The following is a 25676-nucleotide window of genomic DNA, read 5'->3' as shown; positions in this document are numbered from 1 at the left end:
GTAATCGGTTTGATCTCGCCTAACCTACTTTGATAGTTTTCTGAATGGTTGGGGACAGTATAGTTTGTTAATTGCCTTTGCCTGTGGGAAGCGGGAAAACTGATGCTAATCTTAACCGCATAATAAAGTGAGCAGTAAGCACTAAGGCTTAAAACGTGCAATTAAGCTATGAAAATGCATTTTCGATATAACGATGAAAAGCTAGCACCACCACGAAACCCAAGATTACCAAAACCATAATATTTATAAAGCAGTAAATTCAGACTAAGGTTTGTAGGCTAGTTGTCATTTATTTGATATCGTTAAAGTCTTGCAGAGTAAAAATATGCAATAATAGCCTATTTGCCGCATTACTGGAAGAAAGATTTTAATTCCTGCCTAAATTAAACCGAGTTGCACATACATACATAAATAATTCTGTACATCAACCCGCCCGTAATGCTGAGAAACAGCCCCTTCGCATGAGTCAGAAGAGAATAGAAAAACACTTCGGCCTACAGTGGACTTGATGAGGAAGAGGTGTTGGTAATTTATCGCGGTCTACTTCGTCACAAATAGAAGATTATCATCTTCGCTTACGCTGGACATTCACATCAACTTTTTATTGAAATTCTTATGTTATTGTCCCATAGGCCTAGTAGGAAATTGCAATTATTTTAATCGACAATGAGAATACCTTATGCTGAGCGTACTATCTTGAATTATATTATTCGCAGCTGTTTATGGGAACGTTAAGGTGTGCTGTTTTAGTTGGTTTAATTCGTTTTAGTGCTGTTGTTGGGGGATCCAAGATCATGCTCTCACCTTGGCCACAGAAACGGGATTTGATCCCTGGGACGGTGTTTGTTTTGGTGAGGTTTTATTTTTGCCATCCAACTTGAAGGCCTAACTTACAATAACAACTTCTAATCATGCCCTCGACGTTTTCCTTAAACAAGTTTTTTTTTGATAAATATTCAAAATTTGTGCGTTTTTTGATTTATTATGGTTTCGTTTAATTTTAACATAATCGCATTCTGGGTTTAGTGGCGTTGCCAACCTTACATCGTTGTAACATCGTTGTAACTTATATGCTGCACATTTTAAGCCTTCAACGCTTCGCCGCTTTTTCCCATTCGTTGATTGTATGTGAGTGTACTTCTTGTTTGACCAGTCTAGAACAAGGTTAGTACCAAACTTTTCGCCACCCTCAGCCAATGCCGAAAAATAAACAATACAATACAAAAATGATTCGATATCCTTAAGATTGCTATAACAATAGAATAGTGACGAAGCACTAAATTTTCGGAAAACATACTTGTCTGCGAAGAGACTTCCTAAAGCAAAATGCGGCAGGTTCTTGGTACGTTGCTAACCTGGGCTTAATTTTATTCAAAGCTATAATTTTTTATGAACTGGAAGATTTTCCCATTCTTATTTTGTAGAGAGAAGGATAGTGCTTCATTTTTAACAATTGCAAAAAATATTGCTATCTTGCATGTTTTAAGCTCTTGGGCTTTGCCACTTTTTCCTGCTCGATGACTGTTCGTGAGCATGTGGTTTTTTTGTGCTGTAACTGCAACGGTTGGTAACGTAACTTACGCTCTGCACGATTGATGGCGAAAAATAAACAATACAATACTCATTTATATGATTTCGTTGAAACAAATTTCATCTTTGTTGTTCGGAAATGACACTTTCCTGTTTATTCTATTCTTTAACTGACTCATAGACACACACAGTTAAGTCTTCAGTTACAGATAAGCTAGCTGCTGATAAGCTAGCTCACAGCAGTTTGAAGGTGTTTAATTGCTAATTTAACTTCGTATTGTTAATCGTTTTATTAGTAGCTTTCTTTTTCAGAACATTTAAAATCTGAAGATGAAATTGTAAAGAATCTATAGGCTACTGAATAGGATATAATAGGCAGGGTTGCCATACCGTCCTTATTTTAAAGGTCCGTGTCTTAGAAAATATGTTTGTCCTTTTTTCTAAGAAATGTCCTTATTTTCACTTTCGTCCTTATTTTTAGGGCGGAGGTGGGCATTATGTACCAAAGAGATACCAAAATTATGAACATCCAGATAGTGTCTTGTTTTTTTTTAGGAACATTGGTTGCTTTCTCTTGTTGTACACTGTTTAAGGTGGTATTCCTCGTTCATTTTCTAGTCGTCCTTATTTCTGAGTTGAGACTGATGGCAACCCTGCCTATAGGCCTAGGTTGAAAACACTAAAAATCTACGTTGTCAAAATTGCGATAACTTGATGTATATACAGGCTTGAACCTGGACCGGAATTTAATATCAAAGGTAGTTTAGCCTAGACAGCGTTGACGGTATTCCACCGGCTTCCGATTTTGGAGAAAAACATCTTCAGTAAACAGCTAGCCGGTTACGCAATTAGGATTTGAGAGGTTAGGTCACTTTACCTTACTTTGGTAACCCAGTAACCGACGGCCAGTGGTGTAGACGTACTTAATGTTTTGTAATATTTTACATGTGGCATTTTTTTATTTGCAGTTTCATCCTGTTTTATAGCCTAATTGTTTTAAAATCAAGAATTGACTTTTTTATTTTTATGTAAAAGCATTCTTACGAGATCACTTTCATTTTTATGTGTATTGTCGATTGAAGGAAAAGCTGTCATGCCAATGTCGAACAGAATGAACTCAGTCGATCAAACTGAAGGTAAAATTCTGCAATTTGTTTGATTTAAACCGTAACAGCATTTGTTACAACATGTACATCATAATGGTCCCACAAGTTCGATTAAAAACCGAACTTTTCAGTAATTTTATGCTGTCAATAAGTTTTTTTGACATGTTTTTGTTTAAAGTCTTGTTGCTTTCGATTTTGTTTTTGTAGATTTAAAAGCATTTGAGAGACGACTCATGGAGTATATCACCTACTTACAACCTTCCACGTCGCGGTGGAGAAGTAAGTCAAGTGCGATTTGCTTATGATGTCACAGTGTTATCGAAACATTCAACATGTTTTGTTATGCTTTAGTGTTATTGATCGCAATCTCGATCTGCACAGCCACTGGAGCTTGGTTATGGCTGATGGACCCAAACACATCCAGGGTATGCAATGACATTAAGGATGCAAATGCAACTTAGTTAAAATAATTAGTTGCTTTTATGCTTATGTTGCAGCAGCTATAACTGGAAATGCTCTGTTTTCTTTAAACCTTTTTTAGCTGGTAATGAAATTTTTGTCTTCATTTTGTGCAATGAGTTTAAAATATGCTGCAGGAACCATTCCTTCACTCGCTCTGGCTTCATCCGTTTTTCACGTTGAGCTCATTGTGTTTGATTGTCCTCTTCTTTGTTGGCATTCACAAAAGAGTTGTCGCACCGTCCATGTAAGTTACGTTGCCATCAATGCATAAGTATAACTGCTATTAAACACCAACTTATCTATTCTGGTCGTGTTTAAAGAAGCCGTCATGGCAATTTTTAGCTTAAATTCGCAAGCAACTTAGAACATTCAAACAAACCAACTGCTAGGGTAAATCCCAGGCTAAAATACAACACCAACCATACCACCCTCTGCTTGGTCTAGCTAGCTATTTAAATGCTTTCGTAAGAGTCCAACAAAATCATAGAGTTTTTAGTTGTATGGCTTCTAAAATGTTTCTATGTTGAACAGAATTGTTGGTCGACTCCAGTCAGTTTTAGAAGATTACAATATGTCGTGCGATGAGGTGAGGAGCTGTAACGTTTTTATCATGTTTTTGAAGACAACTTTATTTGGCTGTTTATCTATTCTATTTCAAAGTATACAATAATCTTTCAAGGCTGTGCACTTTAGCAGATGAAAGTAGTTTGACAGAGCTACAACTCACAGTAAGTTATTTTGTGGCTGGGAGCTAATGTTATTGATGTTTTATAGAGTGGAAGACTTATTCTGCGACCTCGTCCTGACAACTGACGTTTCTCTAGTTCTATTTTTAAACCATTTAATGTACTCGAAAGCGAAAGACACTTGGTCTTGATTGTTTGCCACGGTGATGTGATTTTGGCGCACTTTTAGCTAATGTAGCTACGTCGACTGACTGAGACAATACATGCAAACATTGTTTTAAAAAACCCGGTGCATTGAGGTGGTAAACCTTCAATGACAATTTATTTTGAGAGATGGACAGTCCTCCAAATAAAACGTAAGACGTTTAAGCTTGCATTAGTAGCAGTATGATAAAAATGTGTCAAATAATACAAAACGAGCAAAGTGTCAGGTAAATTAGCACCACATTGGATGACATGTAAAGTTAGAAAATGAAAATACAATGAATGGATAAAGAATAAGAAATATGAAAGATATTACTGCAAAAGCTCGTGCTGACGTGTTTGGGCTATAACCAGGGTTGCCATCAGTTTCAACTAAAAAATAAGGACGACTAGAAAATCAACGAGGAATTCCACCTTAAACAGTGTAAAACAAGAGAAAGCAACCAATGTTCCTAAAAAAAAAAAAAAAAAAAACAAGACACTATCTGCATGTTCATGATTTTGGTATCTGTTTGGTACAAAATGGTATCGTAAAGTGACAAAATGCCCAAAATAAGGACAAAAGTGCCCACATCCGCCCTAAAAATAAGGACGAAAGTGAAAATAAGGACATTTCTTAGAAATAAGGACAAACATATTTTCTAAGACACGGACCTTTAAAATAAGGACGGTATGGCAACCCTGGCTATAACACTGTAGCTACATTTCACCAATAGAAATTTCAACTAGAACTACGTTAGCAACCCTTCATGGCAATGTACACGCAATATCAATGAATCTTTTATGAGGTTATTTGCAGCAAAGAGAAATATTTTGTTGGCTTAAGAATGATGGGTGTTAAACAAGAAAGAGTATTGTTGTAGAGTTAGTAAGTGCTACAATAACTTTTATAAAAATTCACATGGTTTAATCAGCAAACACTATGGTCAACACACAGCAAAGAATATGAGCAAGTTAATATGATTCAAATTTTATGAACAAGGTAAAAACACAATCAGCTTGTATGATGTAGTGCTGTCAGCATAATGTATTCTATGATGGTATGGTAAAAGGCTTAATATCAGCGTGTGCTTTGGCATAATGTGTCATTAAATAACTAGGGCACGTGAAAGACCGGCTGCATATGGTGCAGGGGTAAGGTTTCTTGTCGTCAGAGTGGGTGTATTCGTGCAGTTTCAAGTTGTCTCTTCTTGAAAATGACTTTTTGCAAACTTTGCACTTGAAGGGTTTTTCCCCAGTATGGGTTCTAGTGTGGCGCTTCAGGTCGTTGGGAAAGACAAAAGACTTATTGCAGATCTTACATACAAATGCCTTCTCACCTGTGTGTATCTTCATGTGCAAGCGAAGATTGGACGAGCTGACAAGGTATTTCTTGCAGATATTGCATTGGTAGCCTTTGTCCGAGTTTTTGTGAGAGTATTGGTGGAATCTGAGGTGTGCTTCCCGATGAAACATTCTATCACAATCAGAGCATTTATAAATTTGGCTCTCAGAATGTACCAACATATGGTTTCTTAAATTGGCATTTTTTGCAAACGATTTCTGACAGACGACACATACATGGGTCTTATCACTTTTCTTTTCATGATTTTCAACCTTTTTCAGTTTGTCATGCAGCCTCATGTCAATTTTCATTAAAGGTTTAGTTTTTAACAAACTCGGACTTTCTATGACAGAAGAGCTTTCGATGTTTCCATTCTCAAAATCGTTCAAAATTTCCTGTTCATGGTTATTCCAATTTAAATCATCGGAATGCACGTTGGTTACAACAGCATTAACCTGTTCATCATTGAATGTGGAATCAGAACATTCTTCTTTAACCTTACTACTTTTTGGAGTTTTTGGTTTGCGACGTGACTTACGCTTGGAAGGATTTTTATCTGAAGTGGCTCTGGTAAGGGTGGTTTTACTTGAAGACAACAATGTTGATGATGGTTCTGGCTGGGAACCCCGCAGGTTAGAAAACAATTTGTCGCTGACGTCATTCTCTTCAGATGAACTGCCGTTATCTGGACGACTGTGACAAATTTTGTTAAATGAAAAGCCAAAGAATGATTGGTCAGATATTTTGGGGGATAAAGCTTCTTGCTTCACAACTGTTTGAAGTTCTGGAACTCGTAAGTCATTAAAACAATCGGAAATATCCATCGCATTGAATGTCACGTTAGTCCCATCTGTAAAAATAGGTTCTTGCTTCACACTGATATTTGAGTCTGAGGTATCTTCGGTGTTTAAGAATCTCACATTTTTAACATCGTTGTTTTGATGCAGGTTTTCAATCTCCTTAGCATCGGAGTTCACTTGACATAACTTCATGAAACTTTCAAACTTTTCTGTTAACTTTTTCACTTCTTCATTCATATCTTTCCGAATCAATTTCAACTCTTCTAGAATCAAGTTTCCAATCACTGGGACAGAATGCACGTTGCAACTGTAGGGACCATCCATGGCATCTAATGACGGCATTAAGTCAGCAGCTATATGGAGGTACAATCTCAGGCAGGTAGTAAGTCTATATTATAACCTAAAAAAAACCTACAAACCGGTATTGCCAATAACACAGCAGATGGAGCATTTCGAACAGCATCATTTGACTATACAGTTTTTTTATTTAACTCTTCTTTCTATAAATTAATATGACATTTCTTTTTACCTACACTCATATTTTACAAAAAAATATATACTGAGGTCTTTTTTCTGGAAAGCTGAAATACTCTGGCGTTGTTGAATACTTTACAGTATCCTCCAATCTAAGTACTAACAGGTCGAACCGAATCATCACGACCTGACGGCTGCAGTTGTTGTGAAGAACGCAACGGACACCAATACACGATTATTGAACAGTGGCAAGCTAGCATTATAGTATGAGTGTTTGTTACAGTAATATGAAATACATCGTAAAGTCAAAATGTCAAACACAATCAAACAGAGTCGTCTATCATGTACGGCTACAACAAAGTTCGAATTGAAAATACTGTATATTCGTGGTTTCTATTTTGCTTGGCAGGGAAGAAAATAACCTAACACACCGACATCTTAAAAGTCGTAATAGGTATTGCTCAAATGCGTTGTAGATAAATTAATTCGAAGTAAAAAGAATTTGCTAGTGCACGAAATATCTTATGAAAGTTTTGTTTTTGTTATCTTTATTGATATACTATATGTGGTCACTCCTTCTTGGCAATATATTTTGACTCACTAAAACAATAACAAACAAAATTTATAACAATAACAAATTAGAATTTAGATGTACGATATTCTAATCTAGATAAATGTTTCTAAAAATTTTATTGAAAATATTCCAATAATCGTATATCCTTAAAAAGAAGAAAAGAGTTTTTTTAATTTTATAAAGATTTCTATGATTGAGCAAGTAGAACGTAAACAACTACAACACGTCACCTTTTATCAAGAACGAACAGTAAAGGGAGTCTTAGATTTATGTTTGCCTTGCTAAAACAAGTTCACAAAATATCGCAATAAAGAGTTCAAACCTACTGGTGACAATTAGCCTACGTTGAAAAATATAAGAATTGAGGTGTTGTATTAAACTAGCCTGGCCCTGGTGTTCCACTAGCCTTGCAGTCATGGATACCAAAGCTGTCGGTTTTTTGCCAGCTGAGGTGCAATCGCTTATATTCGAGGAGTTGAAGTTGATAAGAGAAGAATGGAAACTCCAGATCAAGCAGATTGAAGTGAAGTTGGATAGCTTGCTGGAACAAAATAACACTAAGCAGAATATCGAAGATGTACTTGTTGGTATTGAAGCCGAAAGTAAAACTGTTTCACCTGATATTTCCGAGCTCTACTTTAACATGTGCCCAGATGAAAATGTTTTGACACTAAACGGTGACAAAAAAGTGATTGACATAATTGATCTCACTGACTGCTTAGACGACATAGAAGTTCCTCAACTCCCTTCAACTTCATCTTTAGGAGGAGAGGTTGGGGAGGATGAGATCTCGATGCAGTGTCAGGAAACAGATGAAAGCGAATCAGAGGAAGAGATGGAAAAGAATAATGACGAAACAGAAACATTCGAATTTTCTGCTTTAATTTATGATCATGTTGATGGTGGTGAAATGAACGAAACTTCACCGGTGGATAATGAAGATTCCCATTCTGTCCCGAAAACAGATACTTCTACAATTACAAAAGCTCTTGTGGTGGAGTATGGTGTGGTTATAACCAACTCTGTAACAGGCAAAACAATATTCCAGTGCACGCTATGCGACAAACGGTTTGCAAGTCGGCGTACGTTAAAGCAGCACAACATGGTCCATACAGAGGAACGGCCATTTACATGCACTTATTGCAGTAAAACCTTTAGAAGGAGGTCACACCTTGCTTGCCATGAGAGGACACACACAGGTGAGAAGCCATATAAATGCGCTATCTGTGGGAAAAGCTATTCCGAGAAGGTTGTACTCACAAGACACATGGAGCTGCATAAAAATGACCCCGCTTATTCGGACTTACCTGAGTTTCACGTTTCCATGCCGGGCAATGCTGGTAGACGTTGCTATGTTTGTGACATCTGCGACAAAACTTTCAACCATCAAGCACATGCTATTACCCACTTGAGGACGCACACAGGCGAGCGGCCGTTTAAATGTCAATTTTGCGACAAAGCTTTCCAGCGCAACTCACATCGGAACAGACATGAGAGGATCCACACTGGAGAGAAGCCGTACAAATGCAAGATATGCGATCGTCGATTTGCCGACAGCAGCGGATTGCGCAACCACTCACTACGAATGCATTCACAACCGTGCAATCCGAATTGACTGTAATATTGCATTGCATGAATTCAGAACTGTTCGACAAAACCACTGAACAGGAGCAAGTATCATTAATGGTTTGCCCAAGGACATCATGACAGTAGCGACACTGGGTATCGAACGCAGGTATCCAACACACTATTATAAACGCAGTGCGCTAGCCGCTCTGCTACTAAGCTGACATGGTCTGTGTGAATCAGATTTGCCATTATCTCTGCTCTTGCCATTTGAACCTGTAGCTTTGTCATCAACTAAGTGTTATTTTTATTGTTCAGAGTTTATTTGGGATGAGCCGATATGGAAGAGATTTAATTGTATTTTTTAGCGAATTGGTCAGTAATTGTGTGATAATACACTTCAAATTGGGCAACAGACTGACAATTTGTCATTAGGTGCAGATACCATTAGATTTCGGATTCGCTTGTGTTTCACGAGGCTAGATAATTTCCTTGATGCATAATCCTTAGCACTTACGCATTGAAATAACTGCAAAATAAGTATGTCTTAACCAAGCCTACGCTATGCTTGATAAAACTATAAATTATACCAATTTAGAAAATGTTCCTATTCAGTGTGAAAGTTGTTATGTGATTGTTTGATAAAGTGTTTAAATCTTGGTGCTCTTTTCATCATTGCAGAAACTGTTGTGCATGTAGAGGTTTTGGAAAGTTGTATACATTGTATATTGCTTTCTCCAGCATATGCATCTATAATAGGCATTTTATATTTTCATTTGATCACATTTTTATCATTATTTCAACAATCCTTAGTGTAATTTGCATAACTGTTCAGTGTCCTCACATTGCTATTGTAGTTCGTTGGCCTTCGAGTTTCTATTTTATCACAATACAGATGATAATATTACAAAGAAACCAGCATTATTAGATGACTATGGCTTAGTACCTATTTTATACCAGTATTACACCCATGGGCTTGTTCCACTGCAGTGTATAGTTTCATTTGCTTATTGATCATTAATGTGCAGTATTACACAAGTATCTGAGCATATACTAGTCCATTTACCTAATTTTTGTTCATTATTTTGTATCATTGAGATTGTTTCTTTTATATTGCCTATCTATGTTGTCATGCACTTGTATATCTATATAACTTTTTAAAGTGCCATATACATTCTTATTTACGAACTGGTGGTTCAATATAGCATTAACTTTCGTGTATTATTACAAGTTGTCTATGCCTTACCTGTTGTTGCAAGCTTTAAGGCAGGCGTCACTAAAGATTTTCGACAAAGGGCCAGATAAGCAGAAAACTGACGATCGCGGGCCAAATTCACAATTTGACCAATAGGCTGCAATACAATAAGCTCATTTACGGTTCAGCGAGGCGGGCCGGACAAATCAATCGGGTCGTAGCTTGGTGGCCGTGGCGTTAAGGCTACAGGAAAGAGTTGGAACTTCGTATACAATATTGTGTTGTGTGTATTATTGCTATTTTGCTGTTAATTTATGAAAATTTTGTATTTCAAATTCACCTTCAAGCAGACAGAAGTTATCCTGGTTTTCAAATAATGGGAACGCAACAAGAAGTTTTTCTAATGGAATTATATTATTCCGGCTATTTTGACGTTGTGGCGGTTGGCATTACCGCCAGGTCATTGTCAATTTTTTTTAATTTTGTTGCTGTTTCGAATTCTTTTCCTTCAGTAAAAATGACTGATGTTGATTACTTTGCTGGTTTGCTTCATATCCCTGTGTTGCGTTTGCCACACTGTCCGCTAGATAGCGGCAGTGCATCGCGTTTATTTGCTCAAAGATTTATTGTTCTTCGTTTCATTCGCTTTTCAAGTCAGTCGTCGTTTAGACATGGAGGCAAACAGATTTTTCGAGACGTCTCTCGGCGTCAGGTTACGCTTGTGCTTCGACACATATTATTTGCTAGCACTGTATAATAATATCAAGTTAGCCGCTGTCGTGGATTAAGAACAGCTCAACAGCAAATATATATTAATACAGGTAATTTCTTCCGTTGCACTACACCCGTGCACTCTTTGACAATCAATTCGTTCGATTGTCATTTTGCGCTGTTACTCATGTGTTAAATACAGTTTCGATTTTTTTACGTCTGGGCCGTTCTATAACTGTAAAAGTGCTTGCTGAGAAGAAAATGTCGCTTAAAATTAGATGTGAGAGGTTTTCAGTGAAGGTTGAAAGCTCTCGCCATCTCCCATTGCTTTAATATGCGATGTTCGTTTGTTTTCGTCCGGCAATTATCTCTTCACAACGACTCTAAGATGTTTCCAGGGGCTGCCCCAACGTCGTTAATCGACAGGGACGGCCACAAATATGTTCCGGTGTTGATGGATCAGATAGATTATTATTATCTGGAACACATTCAAATATGTTTTCCATCGTCTGTATTTTAACGCTTTCTGCGCGCCTCACCGATATATGCATCGTAGTCTAGTTAGCGAAGGTTAGTGGCATTTGTAGTTGTGCGGGATCAGTAATTTGAGAGAAAAAATAGCTCGGTGAAAAAGACATCCTACGTAACAATTCAGCTTTTGTCAGCAATCAACCTCTGTTTGTAAGAACAATTATTTTTATGACATCATTTTAGTTCAATCCATACACAGAAGATACAAGTTGGCTTGAAGCGTTTGATGATTTCTTACGCAACTTCGTGTGAGGTGCTTACCGTGCTTCTAGAGCGCTACGAAATCATGAACATCACACTGTGAAACGAAGTCTTTTGGGGATTTTATTCTGCTCAGATTTCATGCGCCAAACCAAGATGTTGCAGTGATGTATTTTATTCATGCGCCGCTGTCGTCAAAGCTCGTCAAAGCTCAAATATAAGTGACGTCATAATCGTCGCGTAGCAAGATGTTGTTTTAAACTGAATTCATCCTTAACTTATTTGCCAAATAAAGCTGAGACCTTTTTCGAATGAAACTCTTTTAAAATAGTAAGGATGGAGGTAATCTTACAAATGTGTAGGAAAGTTGCCCATCGCGGTATTCAATAGTCGGACAAAACAAAAATTTTCACGGAAATAGTTTTTATCTTCGTCCAGCACGATTCATGCTCAGCTGCGCTTCATCGGTTACGGCTTCACTCGTCAAAACAATTCTGCCTTCGCTCAGTAATCGCACAACGCCCATCAGTGAGTTTTACTTCTATCTGTAAAAGGTCTGGGTTAGCCGTTTAATAAGTTAAACATGACAGAGATTTTGTTATTGAACCTGAACAAAAAAGTAGGGTTTCTAGTTGAAGTCTGATTCTTATGTTTCGTTTAGGTGATAGTTAGGCTACTGGATTGACATTCTATGAACTGGCAACATGAATTTGGAAGAATCTTTCAGCGAACAACAAGTTGTGAACCTGTCCCAGAGCAAAATCCAGGACGTAGAGACGATGAGGGCGGAGGTGGCGGTCTGGCTGAAAAGCATGTTAGGTGAAGGTCGAATTCTGAACGAACTTTAGAATTAACTTTTGAAATAACTAAAGTGTCGTTCTTACCTCTTCTTATCAACATTAGTTTTTACTGGAAATAACCATTGAGCTTTTGTTCGACGGGCTACACAGTTCCAAATTCGAGGAATTTAAAAAAGGAAAAATTGTAAATAAATTGTAACTTGATAAAGACAACATTGGTGCCTGTGACTCGATCGGTAAGAAATGAAATACGTCATGCAAAGATCATCCTCAGTCCGAAGATAAAAATTGCGATACCAAACTATTTGCTACATAACCTTATCAATAGTAACCTAAAGATATGGAAAAAGAACCAAATGTGAGTACTGCAATTGGTCGGGTTATAAACGCTTAATTTGTTTCAGGGGAGGATGTTTCACCGGATAACTTGATGGGGGACTTGGGCACTGGAGAAAAGCTTCTTTATTTGGCAAAGTCGCTCCAAATGATAAAGTATCACACCGCCCCTGAACAGGACCAAGATATCGCAATCGACTTGAAACAGGTTTTTGCAAAATATTGTTAAGATTTTTTATGTCGGTGTTCATACTGGTGAGTGCATTTTTTGAATTGCTGTTTGTTCTAAGCCATACATGGGCCTTTAAACCACCCAACTTAATAAATAAGATTCAGAAATTTATGGAGACACACAGAAAGTAGTTGTTGGTATGTGATGATTGGTTGTATTGTATGTTGTATTGTACATTCTATGCGACGCATGGGCGATGACAAGAAATTGTTGTAAGTTTAATGAAAAGTGGCAATTTTCTTTCCAGCTTAGTTTTAATCCAGGTTTTAAACATGACTACACAGTGGGTCTGGTCCTACGAAAAGGATCAGGTCGATATGACAATGCCACCATATTGTACGTGTAGCTCACCATAGCTAAAACGTGATGATGATAAGCAAAGTTATAGGTAGGCCATGAAGCATGTTCGTAAAGACTTAATAACTTACATAACAACAACTTACATAACTTAATAAAAACACCGCCTTGTGTTAATATACGAGCAAATTACCCATCTTTTCTACACGAGTAAGTTGTCACGTTTAACTCGCTCAAAACAGAATGTTATCGCCGTCACAACCAAACGAACCTGCCCTTAATCTGACGACCGCAACTGAACCGTGACGGTGACGTGACCCCACACTCAGCTGAAAATGTCGACTCGAATTCCTTCAGTGTTGATACAACAAGCACAAAACGTTTTTGTGTTACACCAACAACAACGCCCAAAATATTCTCTCTTTGAAAAGCTTGCATCAGTGTTTTTTCTTTTTGCAACGAGTTTTTTGTCATTGACTTAATTGTATAACCTGCGTGTACAAACGAAGCACAAATAGACGCAATATGTAATCTAATAACTTCAAAAAAGACCTCCATCTTAACATAAACAATTTAATTTGTTTTGGGAACCAGCTGGAGGCCGATGAAGTTAAAGAAGATCGCGACAACGCTCGCATGGTTGCTAAGAAACGGCTCAACATCTCGAAATTTTTGACATTTTGCAGCCGGGTCGGGGTGAGAAGGATCACGCTTTTCGAATCTGAAGATATATGTGAGTACAAGAACACATGCAAACCAGCAGAGTGATATGGTATGATAATGTTCATCCTCGGAATGAGGAAAGTCTTTCCACGACTTATACTCGGCCACGATTCCTCATCGCTCGAGCCCCAGTGACCGAGTTATCGTTTGTGCAAGTGCGCAGAAACGCTGTGGAGTTAGTGCCATATATTTAATCGTCTTTGTAATTACGTTTTCAAGTGCTGCAGAGAAACGAAAAGCAAGTTCTCAATTGTCTCCTAAATCTCTCAAAAATCTTCACAAAGTAAGATAAAAACCAAGCATTATGACGTATGTATTCCTCTTGTTTGTCATAATGCGTGACCAAGGTTGTGATTGAAGTAGAATTGCTAAGCTCGTCATTTTTACTTTAGATACGGAATAGAACCTCCCGAGATGATCAAGGAGGAGATTGAACAGGAAGAGTGAGTTTACAAATCATTGAATACCACAAGTGCTTACAACTTCGCATTTTGCGGCGGTTTTTCATTGACGAGTTCCCTGATCGTCACAGTTTTACTTTAACCTTTGCAAGTATCGTAAAATGTTTTCGTCGAAAGCGTGATTCTAAAACTACCAGGTTTCGAAAGTCCGACTTTCCACTTAAAATTACGTCAAGTTTGATAATTACGTCAATTAAACCGAATCGTTCTATTTGGTGGTGACAAAGGTTTGTCCCAATGTAAATTCATATTTCTAAAGCGGTCTTATGAGGAATAGATTTGCCTGTAAGTTTGGTACCTGTTCTATGATGTAATAGTATAAACAACCTGCTGTTGTATAATAAGCTGACAGACGCGTCTCCTAACGCGAAACCGACTCCCCCTAAAGGGTTCATGCAGTGACGTCACGACAAAAACTTTGGGATCGCAAATCATGTGTTTAATGCTTAATTTCGATCACTTTGATAAGATTAATTTGGATCCGTTGCTTCAGCTTGGGCTTATTTTGGCCGAACAGCCTCTATATAACCACAACACTATCAGCATTAATGAATAATTATGCTACTCAAGTGTGAATGACCATGAACTCTTTCTTCTCAGAGCTAAGTTGAATTCGCCGAGAAAAGGCCAGAGAAACCCGGAAGAGGAAATTACGTCATCGAGAATGTCACAGGTTTGAATTTGTTCAAAATGCTTTGCGGATTTGATTCTAAAAATTGCAGACCTCGCCATTACATCTAAAAATATCGCTTTTACCGTGAAATATCATCATAATTATCTTTGTTATGCCAATGACGTCTCTACCAGCTGTTTGCAGGCATTGGCATCGGCTGTATCTCTTTAATGCAACTAACTTATATTCTGTGGTCGGCTGTTTGCCGAAGGTCACACAAGAAGTAATTTTAGTAAATAGTTTCCAGGAAATTGTTCATTTATTTCCGTTATTTTGGCATTATTTTTAGGGTTACAAAATCGATGACATTGAAACGAATTCAAAACCCGTTCCAGAAGCAAATCCTGCAAACAAATCCGAGGCATTCTCTTTTCACCCTAATAAACTCGAAGATTCATTTAACACCAAACTTTGTCGAAACAATAGTCTGCTTTTAGGTAAGCATTGACATGTTTAGATGCAAATTAGAATTTTAATTCCTAATTGTTTCGTAACTGTTATGAAAGAAACCATTCGTTCAATTTTTTTTGTATTTTGTAGCCAAAGCCAGAAAAAGCATCAAGAAACAGCTGGATTCAGAGAAAACACAAAATCAATTGGAAAAGGTACGAAGCGACATCTGATGAAAAGGACATCGCAAAATATCAACGTTACTTGTAGCTTTTTAAGCATCAGAAATAAGTCGGCATTGTCAGTTTGGCAATAAAATGGAAAAAACATCATTTATCCTGCTGTAGCACATAATACGTTGCTTTAAAACTGGTTGTCACGGCGCCGCGCAAGGGCGAGGAAATATTTGCAAACATGTGCGCACTCTTGCAGAAAATTAACTGGTTTTTTGTTTTCAGGGAAATAACACTGGATGCCAAGAGAAAAAGGTTGTAACAGAGGAGGTAAAGAACGAGCCATTGATGAAACGTAAATGTATCACTGAATCATAGACTCATAGACATCTAGATGTAGACATAGACATCTATCTATCATTGACAATTTACTGTGTCAAAAATGCGTTTAATTAGGCTCTGGTTTTTAGCTGTTCTTCAGCATTCGTTACTTTTACGCTTGGCTGGTTATTTACGGATAAAATTATCAAAATCTGAGTTTTCGTAGTAATTTAAGGTTCATGATTTCCAGAAGAGATAACGTTTGAATAAAAAAACAGAATCACGTGTTTAGTCTTGCCCACAGAACAAAGCGTTGATTAAACTCTTTCATTCTTACAGAGTGAGAGTGTTTGTAGAGTTTTGTTAACTGGTTGACACACCAGGCTTAATTCTCACAAAGGCACCTTGTGAAAGGATTATGACAGACTTGAGCAAGACTAAACTTACATGATATATCTTGTACTGCAGATGAATGATATGGTGGTTGTCGATAGTGTCGCCTTGTTACCCATTGAGGATACTACAAGGTCGAAAGTGGAAAACGCAGAAGACCGTAAAGCGTTCGCATCCAACCAACCTAATCTAACCGGTACGACCATGCAACAAGAACTTTGCATTTTGATGTGACAATGTTTCATTGGTGTCGTCAATAAAACATCTCTGTTACAGATAAAATCGATTTAGACCACACTTCACCAATCACAAGCGCTTTAAAAGACGAAGACGACCATCCCGTCCTTAACGCTGAAAATCATGACGTCACGGATGTCATGTACCATACCCGCTACATGGATGACGTCTATTATGACGCGTCTTCGACCACCGGCAATGATATGAGAGACTGCTCAGCCAAATCGACGGAAGATTACCAAACAATTTCTTACAAAACAATTTCTCTTTCCAATAACACTTCTATGACAAGTGATGTCACTGAACAAAACCGCATTCTCGACCTAAGCGATAATGACGTCATCATGAAAAAAGCAAACACGTACAAGAGCTACGATGACGTCATGATTGATTATCCTGAAGATGATCCCGATGAATCCTTTGTAATTGTGTCAGATGCGATTGCCTCCTCTACGCCTACCACCCTCCGCTCTTCTCATCCAAACTCCAACGTCATAATCCCTCTTTGTTCTAAAGCTCAAGAAAGCGAAATATCGAGGCCGAAAGTGGAAATAATAGCGCTAGGTGACGCGCCAGAGCTGTCGAGAAGATCATCATCTTTCTCTTCCACTTCCAGCGCCGCTTCCATGACGAAGCCTCATCCGATTCACATCAAACGTTGCAGCATCTCTGGATCGGATGACCCTCGGTCTCTTCTGAGTTTTGCAAATACGGAGGAGGATGGAAAAGAGAGCGTCGGATCCTCTCAGATCTCTTTGGAGCCAACGAATGATGTTGTTCGTTACATGGGCGAGTCAGGTGACATCTATACAAGTCCGACAAAATTTATCAGAAAACAAAAAACTTCTTCCTCCAATATGGATCCAACGATGGATGCACCAGAAGTCAAATCACATCAAGTGGACGGAAGACGGAGCTTGAGTCGATCAAGTTCCACCGAGGATGAAAAGAGCAAAGGAGCAGGAGGAGCGGAGGTGGATGTTGAGAAAAATGTGTCCTTCAAAGATTACACTGTTCTTGATCCTAAAGCTCTTGAGCATACGAAAAGAAGCTACGCGGAAGAAAGAAGAAATGATGAAACGTTTTCATCGAAACCAAAAAATAATTTGCAGCGGGTCGCAGAAGCAGCAGACCGAAACAGTTTCGTCATCCTCGTAACGTTATGCATGTTCGCTACGCTAGTTATTGCAGGTGTAGTGGCAATGGCTGTTGTGTTTTCTCGAACTTAATTTGCTATTAATGCCAATTTAACGCGACTAAAATGGTGGACAATAACACAAGGTGACGGCAAAATGGTAAAGGAAACCCGCATCTAATAGACAGAGGTCGGACATTTTCGGGAAAACCGCGGTTAAACGTTTAAGATGGCGTATTGGACATTATACATACCATATTGTACAGTGTACACTGCGCAAAGATATGCCTGTATGCTTGGAAACATTGCTGCAAAGTAGCTACGTATTCGTGAGCCGCTTTTTTAAAGCTTCGACTACTGTAAATTTATGGATATTTTGTATATCATTTGTTTCATTCTGCTGTAACAAAATCGCTTCAAATTATCATGACTTCCAATGCAACTTCTTCGTGGCATGAAATGTTTGATAATTTAACATTGCGTTTGCAATAAAACGCATTTTGAACAAATATAGACAAATTAAGCATTGATCGTGAGCAATTTGCTTGGATGGAATAAAGTTTGATAATATTCTTGTACAATTTTAGTATTTGTTCGTACCATTGTAGTATTCAATTACGTAACAAAGTGTAATATGATGTAATATTTAATTAAAATGTAATAAAGGTAATACTTGTATTAAAGTAATATAATTATTTACACAACTTTTAAGGGTCAAATTGAAGTTATGACTTTTTGAAAATCATCGTCCATGATAGAACAGTTTTAAACAATTTGATTCAAGGTTCAAAAGATTGATTGGAAAATCGGATTTTGTACGTCAGTCTATTTTTTAATCATGCTACAAAGTGCCTAAGCCATGAGATATATAATTATGTACAGTAGATTACTATGAAGGTTTAAGAACGGTGTTTTACAAAATTATTTATCGCTTACCATAAAGTTAGAATAACATGACGATTACATATAAAAATAGGAGTTAGTGATAAATTTTTGTGAATACGTAATAAAAATCTCCAGTGTTGTTAATTTGTTGCATTATATCGTTAATTTATAAGATTAAACCGATTCAACCATAAAATACAAGCGTTTGACAAAAGTTCGGCTTTGTAAGCAACCTTCAAAGCAGTTTCAAATAATATTAACCTAAAACAAACTTGCACACGAAAACACCACATAAAGGACAAAATGATAATTCCCAATTTCACAAAAAAATGTGCTGACTTTTAAAAACATGTTTGTTGATCATTTAACTTATTATTTACCCGCTTTCAAGCTGTAAAGTTAAAACCAAAATATAAAATTTTTGACCAAATTCTAACTCATTCAAGTTCTTTATCTATACTAACTCTTGCAAAACTTCCCTTTCATATTTTGGTAGCAAAAAATCAACGCTTCGCTCGTTTAGTAATTTTCTTGCTTCACCGACATCGTGATTAACTTTCTGCTTCATAACCTTGGTAAATGGGTCGATGGTGAGTTTACGTTTTTTTCTTTTATGTTCTCCATTCAGTTGTTGACTGAGACAGAGAATACGTTGTTGTAGATGGTCTGGTGATATCACTGTGTGCTTCTGCAGAAACTCGACCATTTTCAGTGTTGTAGCAATGGGATCGTTGACCAGTTCTCCAAATTCAATTATGATGAATGGTTTGCCACTCGTAACCACATTTTTAATCAAATTGATCCATACATGAGATATGCGTTTGAAGTGATCGTCGAACTCTAAAGACAGAATGACAACGGGCATGACGTAAACAAAAAGCAAAAGTTTGAAAAAGTTTCACCGAAAAATTAGCCATACAACATTTCCCGACAAATGACATAACCTAAAACTTAAAAAAGTTTTTGTGACGCAATGGCGCACTGACCCTTTCAACGTATTTACCTTTTGATTGAAATCGCTTTTCGCTCACGACTGCAGTGTGATCTCCATCGGATGCAAATCGATTAAAGTCGGCGATCATGGCATCGTACGGGTTTCGAATGATGAGAATTGCAGACTGATATGACGACATTGTGTTGTTGGCTAGCATGTGATCTTTGACAACCACGCTGCGGACCTTCGAGATCTCGGGTGGTTCAGCCAGGAATCCTATAACATACGAAAATAATCATGTTTTAATCACAAACATTTTCTCGCAGCTACCATCTGATTTGCAATAAGCGATACGTCCAGTGCTAGCAGCACAACTAAGCATTTTTCATGTTTACCTGTTTTGTACAAACGTTTGTCTCCATAAACGCTTCCAGTGTAAATGCCAGTAGCTCTTTCGAGAAGATAACGAGTCCAAGTGTTTCCAGATCCCGGGAATGTTGCGAGGATTGCTTGGCTGTAATTCGCAGATGGAAGGAATCGGATGTTGTCACATCTTGCATCCTCGGAAAATGTCCGATAAACTTTTACGTGTCGTTCAGTGCAATTTATCTTGTTTTTCAAATTAAATCTAAAGGAATAGACCAAAAACATCAAAAAATTCTCAATCTTTTAATTTTTCTGTTCACGACTGTTTAGGGTTTAGATTTTAACAACGGTTAGTAAAAGCATGCACTTGAAAGCGTAATAAGAAAACTCTCTTTAAACTACAGCAACTCCAATGGAAATAAAAGCAACCTAACATAGTGCCAAGCGTGCTCCGATACATAGATAACATTTTAAAGACTTACCTCTCATTAAATTGACCACATTTACATGCGTTTTTGTCATTCAATGTCGCCAACGATAGCATCTGCATGTTACAAAATAATATGCAATCAAGATGACTAAGATTCTTCCTGTAAGAGTAATCTTCTTCCTCAGAGCTTGAACTTGGAAAGAAACAGCCCAAAAAGTTTGATTTTTCGATAGTTGTAGAGACTTCATGTCCTAAATACTTTTGTTTGATAAAATTGGTTATTTGGTTATTATTTGGTTGTTTAGGAAATGATTGACAATGTAAGCATGGGGCCCTTGATAACTACGTAACAAAATTTAAAAAAAGTTTGTTTGGCTACATTTTTTAAGTGTTTCTGTATGATTTTTAAGCGCTGATTCCAATAATGCTATCAGACTTTTTCTATCATCGATCGTTAACAAGATACAAAGAATTTCGTTTTTTATAATTTTTCGTTAACTGTGGTTTTTTTTATGCAGTTATGATTGCTATGATCTGTGTCTATCAGCATTATGATGTTGTAAATAGACATCTTATTTACTTGAGGAAGTGAATGGGCATGTGTGACTGATGATACTGCCAACAGAAATAGGCACTTGGAGTTTTCTGTCTACTTTGATGTTATTGAAGACCTTTGCTATTGTAAAGATGTGGAAGGACTGTTTAGTGTTTTTGGAATAGATTATGATCCTACTCAGTGGCGGCTTTGCATTAATAGTTCTACCAAAAGTCTTAAAGCAATGTTACTTCACAATGGCTACATATACCCATCAATTCCACTTGCTTATTCATTACAGATGAAAGAAGAGTACAAAAACGTCAAGCAACTGCTCATTAAAATCAGTTAGCTCAGTTTAAACGGTATGTTGGTGGTGACTTTAAAATGTTGGGATTTTTGCTTGGTCTGCAGGGTGGATACACAAAATACTCTTACTTTTTGTGCTTGTGGAATACCAGAGCTGACGGTGAGCACCATGAGAAAATTCATTGGCCGACACGGGAAAAACTAACCCCAGGAATGTACAACGTTATTAGGGAGCCTTTTGTAAGCTGGAAAAAAGTTTTACTACCACCACTTTATATCGACTTAGTTCTGGTAAAACAGTTTGTCAAAGCTTTGCATTTTCAGAGACAATTTTTCAAGAAATCCGTTCAATTTTTCCCAGACTATCAGTTACCAAAATAAAAGGAGGAATATTTGTTGGTCCTCAGATAAACACAATGTTAAAGTGTAAAAGCTTGGAAGAAAAAATGAATGAAACAGAAAAAGAAGCGTGGCAAACATTTCGTAGAGTGGTTGATGGATTTTTGGGAAATAAAAGGAATCGAAATTACAAATAGTTTGTGGAAAAACTTATTAAAAGTTACCAGAACATGGGTTGTCACATGTCTGTCAAACTTCATTTTTTATATTCCCATCTGGATCTGGAGAAAATCTTGGTGACTTCAGTGAGGAGAATGGTGAGAGATTTCATCAGGATATTGAGCCAATGGAAAAACGATATAAAGGCCGCTGGGATAGTGCAATGATGAGAGACTACATTTCGTCTTCGGTAAGGCAAGACAGGAGTGGTCAAAAAAGAAAGGCTCACTCAAAAGTACATTTTTGAATGACTCTTACTGTTTAAAAAAAACAATGTTACTGTACATTTATCTTCAAGCCTTCCTTAGTAACGTTTTTAAACTGGCTTTTGCGTTTAATAAACCGAACAGAACTTTGATGTTGAGTTAAAATCTACTGCGATAGTAGAGCACAAATTGCTACATCAGATGAAAAAAAAGTTTGAATATCTCAAAAAGTAACGATGGTACGACAAAAATAACTGGATTTTTGAACTCAGCACCCAAAAAAACATACAGGGGCATTCAAAGAAGTAGCCAAACAAAAATTGTGTTACGTAGTGATAATTTTTCATAAATGAAACATGAAGTCACATGACCTTGAAAACAAGGTGATACGATTCTGAAAACCTGAACAGCATCACCACCACCACATGTTCCTGTTCCTCCTCTGCAACGAGTTGAGCAATTTGTGTACTGGAGTTCGGCAAATTGCGTCACTTCCTGTCCGCAAATGCAAGTGTCTCCGGATTTTAAGCCAGCGTAGTTTGCAGATCTTTATAAATATTGAAAATGATTTCAGATATATTAAATCCAACCCGCTTAAGCGGTCAGAAAACGGCACTTAGGCTGCTCAGAATTTTATTCTTTACCTGGACGAGCATAATGAAAGACACCAGTTGTGTGTCATATAATTAAATTCCGTTAAGGATAGAGTGGTTTCTACATTCAACTTTTTCGATTGGAAACATCCGACTTTATGTACTAAAGAAGCAAACACTTGTCAATGACACTTTTAAATGACAATTTTAATAAACGTTATCAGACGAAGTTTAAACATCATACTTTTACATATCTTACATTTTAAAGTCTCACAAAATTCCCAAAGTGAACTTAAAAGTTCTGCTATATCATTTTTATTGCTTTTGTGTATTCGTGAAGAACGCTAGGTAAAATAAATAAGCATAAAGTGGATTGTTCTTGTTTTTGTTTTATGTTGTCAGTATGTGCTTTTATCTTTTGTTACCTTCACAATGAAAGTTCGTCTTCATTTTGTATAATTCCAATTCACTGCAAAAACATAAAAAGACTTCATCATTTCAAGACTTAAATCCAGCAGGTTTTAAATACTTTGGTTAACCGTGCAGCATATCAGTAGCAATTAGGTGCAGTGCTAATACATCTAATGTCATTTTTAGAAATTTTTACGTCAATTCATTTCTTCTTTCAATATGCATTGATAAGATGCTGTCTTGTGATGTTGCGATGAACGCAGAGTAACCCTGGTACCATACAAGCATGGCAAGAATGCAGATGATTGATAAAGCTTTTCTTCTGTTCCAACATTTCAACATCATAAGACTCGTTTTCATCGAGCTTGTAGGTTTAGATGCCATGTGTGGGTTTTGGTCCCTGGCACACTCAGAAAATCTATATTTGGTTGAAAATTAATTAGAGAAAAAAGCTTATTATTATATGGACATAAAATTTTATTTGAAAACAATTAACGCAGCTTTCAGCAACATACAGTGTCAAAGGCTTCCTCTCTTATTTCATGAGTACCACGTTATACACATCACTAGCTCTCTAGTTTGTTCATAGCATATAATTGATAAAGATAATTTAAACATTAACGACAAATTTCTGCCAATAAGAAGGTTGTCATAGCATCTTGGCTCTAATATTTATTCTTCGAAAGACGTCAACCGAGCAATCGGCAATTTACAGAATGAAAGTAGCGTCGACAAACTGAAACTAACGACAGCGATTCCGCTATAGCTTAGAGTATGACGGCGTCAATAAATAAACCGAAAATAAACTGGTAAGAACTGGAAGCAGAATGTACTGAAAATACAGAACACCTTACCCTACCTTACCTTACCTTACCCTACCTTACCCTACCTTACCCTACCTTACCTTACCTTACCCTACCTTACCCTACCTTACCCTACCTTACCCTACCTTACCCTACCTTACCCTACCTTACCCTACCTTACCCTACCTCACCCTACCTCACCCTACCTCACCCTACCTCACCCTACCTCACCCTACCTCACCCTACCTCACCCTACCTCACCCTACCTCACCCTACCTCACCCTACCTCACCCTACCTTACCCTACCTTACCTTACCTTACCCTACCTTACCCTACCTTACCCTACCTTACCCTACCTTACCCTACCTTACCCTACCTTACCCTACCTTACCCTACCTCACCCTACCTCACCCTACCTCACCCTACCTCACCCTACCTCACCCTACCTCACCCTACCTCACCCTACCTCACCCTACCTCACCCTACCTTACCCTACCTCACCCTACCTTACCCTATCTTACCCTACCTTACCCTACCTTACCCTACCTTACCCTACCTCACCCTACCTCACCCTACCTCACCCTACCTTACCCTACCTCACCCTACCTCACCCTACCTCACCCTACCTCACCCTACCTCACCCTACCTCACCCTACCTTACCCTACCTTACCCTACCTTACCCTACCTTACCCTACCTTACCCTACCTTACCCTACCTTACCCTACCTTACCCTACCTTACCCTACCTTACCCTACCTTACCCTACCTTACCCTACCTTACCCTACCTTACCCTACCTTACCCTACCTTACCCTACCTTACCCTACCTTACCCTACCTTACCCTACCTTACCCTACCTTACCCTACCTTACCCTACCTTACCCTACCTTACCCTACCTTACCCTACCTTACCCTACCTTACCCTACCTTACCCTACCTTACCCTACCTTACCCTACCTTACCCTACCTTACCCTACCTTACCCTACCTTACCCTACCTTACCCTACCTTACCCTACCTTACCCTACCTTACCCTACCTTACCCTACCTTACCCTACCTTACCCTACCTTACCCTACCTTACCCTACCTTACCCTACCTTACCCTACCTTACCCTACCTTACCCTACCTTACCCTACCTTACCCTACCTTACCCTACCTTACCCTACCTTACCCTACCTTACCCTACCTTACCCTACCTTACCCTACCTTACCCTACCTTACCCTACCTTACCCTACCTTACCCTACCTTACCCTACCTTACCCTACCTTACCCTACCTTACCCTACCTTACCCTACCTTACCCTACCTTACCCTACCTTACCCTACCTTACCCTACCTTACCCTACCTTACCCTACCTTACCCTACCTTACCCTACCTTACCCTACCTTACCCTACCTTACCCTACCTTACCCTACCTTACCCTACCTTACCCTACCTTACCCTACCTTACCCTACCTTACCCTACCTTACCCTACCTTACCCTACCTTACCCTACCTTACCCTACCTTACCCTACCTTACCCTACCTTACCCTACCTTACCCTACCTTACCCTACCTTACCCTACCTTACCCTACCTTACCCTACCTTACCCTACCTTACCCTACCTTACCCTACCTTACCCTACCTTACCCTACCTTACCCTACCTTACCCTACCTTACCCTACCTTACCCTACCTTACCCTACCTTACCCTACCTTACCCTACCTTACCCTACCTTACCCTACCTTACCCTACCTTACCCTACCTTACCCTACCTTACCCTACCTTACCCTACCTTACCCTACCTTACCCTACCTTACCCTACCTTACCCTACCTTACCCTACCTTACCCTACCTTACCCTACCTTACCCTACCTTACCCTACCTTACCCTACCTTACCCTACCTTACCCTACCTTACCCTACCTTACCCTACCTTACCCTACCTTACCCTACCTTACCCTACCTTACCCTACCTTACCCTACCTTACCCTACCTTACCCTACCTTACCCTACCTTACCCTACCTTACCCTACCTTACCCTACCTTACCCTACCTTACCCTACCTTACCCTACCTTACCCTACCTTACCCTACCTTACCCTACCTTACCCTACCTTACCCTACCTTAC

At 38.3% G+C, this 25676-nt stretch overlaps 5 protein-coding genes across 6 annotated transcripts; 3 read left to right on the top strand and 2 right to left on the bottom strand.

The window, feature by feature from the left end:
• Nucleotides 1–2257: 2257 nt before the first annotated feature.
• On the top strand, nt 2258–4065 carry LOC143453107 (nuclear envelope phosphatase-regulatory subunit 1-like). 2 transcript variants are annotated; one of them, XM_076954257.1, is made up of 7 exons: nt 2258–2392; nt 2566–2666; nt 2844–2915; nt 2988–3061; nt 3233–3342; nt 3630–3684; nt 3873–4065. In XM_076954257.1, exons 2-7 carry the CDS (start codon nt 2624–2626, stop codon nt 3909–3911), a joined length of 393 nt encoding a protein of 130 aa, XP_076810372.1. In that variant the 5' UTR covers nt 2258–2392; nt 2566–2623; the 3' UTR covers nt 3912–4065. The 2 variants fall into 2 exon arrangements, with proteins under 2 accessions (XP_076810372.1, XP_076810371.1); XM_076954256.1 differs by lacking the exon at nt 2258–2392 and having other exon boundaries at nt 2480–2666; nt 3873–4062.
• Nucleotides 4066–4089: 24 nt separating this feature from the next.
• LOC143453106 (uncharacterized) lies at nt 4090–6870 on the bottom strand. The gene has a single exon (XM_076954254.1). The coding sequence runs from the start codon at nt 6452–6454 to the stop codon at nt 5021–5023; it is 1434 nt and encodes a 477-aa protein (XP_076810369.1). The 5' UTR covers nt 6455–6870; the 3' UTR covers nt 4090–5020.
• Nucleotides 6871–7409: 539 nt separating this feature from the next.
• LOC143453213 (uncharacterized) lies at nt 7410–9971 on the top strand. The gene has a single exon (XM_076954403.1). The coding sequence runs from the start codon at nt 7576–7578 to the stop codon at nt 8773–8775; it is 1200 nt and encodes a 399-aa protein (XP_076810518.1). The 5' UTR covers nt 7410–7575; the 3' UTR covers nt 8776–9971.
• A 1830-nt stretch (nt 9972–11801) lies between these two features.
• LOC143453206 (uncharacterized) lies at nt 11802–18256 on the top strand. The gene is made up of 12 exons (XM_076954396.1): nt 11802–11892; nt 12026–12183; nt 12569–12708; nt 13624–13762; nt 13972–14035; nt 14145–14195; nt 14814–14886; nt 15176–15323; nt 15427–15491; nt 15735–15779; nt 16239–16359; nt 16440–18256. The coding sequence occupies exons 2-12, from the start codon at nt 12069–12071 to the stop codon at nt 17627–17629; spliced, it is 2151 nt and encodes a 716-aa protein (XP_076810511.1). The 5' UTR covers nt 11802–11892; nt 12026–12068; the 3' UTR covers nt 17630–18256.
• Nucleotides 18243–23563, bottom strand: LOC143453209 (sialate:O-sulfotransferase 1-like). The gene is made up of 8 exons (XM_076954398.1): nt 22959–23563; nt 22777–22820; nt 22403–22514; nt 22130–22305; nt 20203–20401; nt 19750–19982; nt 19424–19630; nt 18243–19260 (listed from the first exon to the last, which is right to left on the bottom strand). The coding sequence occupies exons 1-8, from the start codon at nt 23144–23146 to the stop codon at nt 18875–18877; spliced, it is 1545 nt and encodes a 514-aa protein (XP_076810513.1). The 5' UTR covers nt 23147–23563; the 3' UTR covers nt 18243–18874.
• Between the last annotated feature and the right edge of the window lie 2113 nt (nt 23564–25676).

The sequence above is a fragment of the Clavelina lepadiformis genome, chromosome 4 (genome assembly GCF_947623445.1).
Source record: "Clavelina lepadiformis chromosome 4, kaClaLepa1.1, whole genome shotgun sequence".
Lineage (NCBI taxonomy): Eukaryota > Metazoa > Chordata > Ascidiacea > Aplousobranchia > Clavelinidae > Clavelina > Clavelina lepadiformis.
Note: the sequence above shows the minus strand (reverse complement) of the source record. Positions and strands in the feature narration are given on the sequence as shown.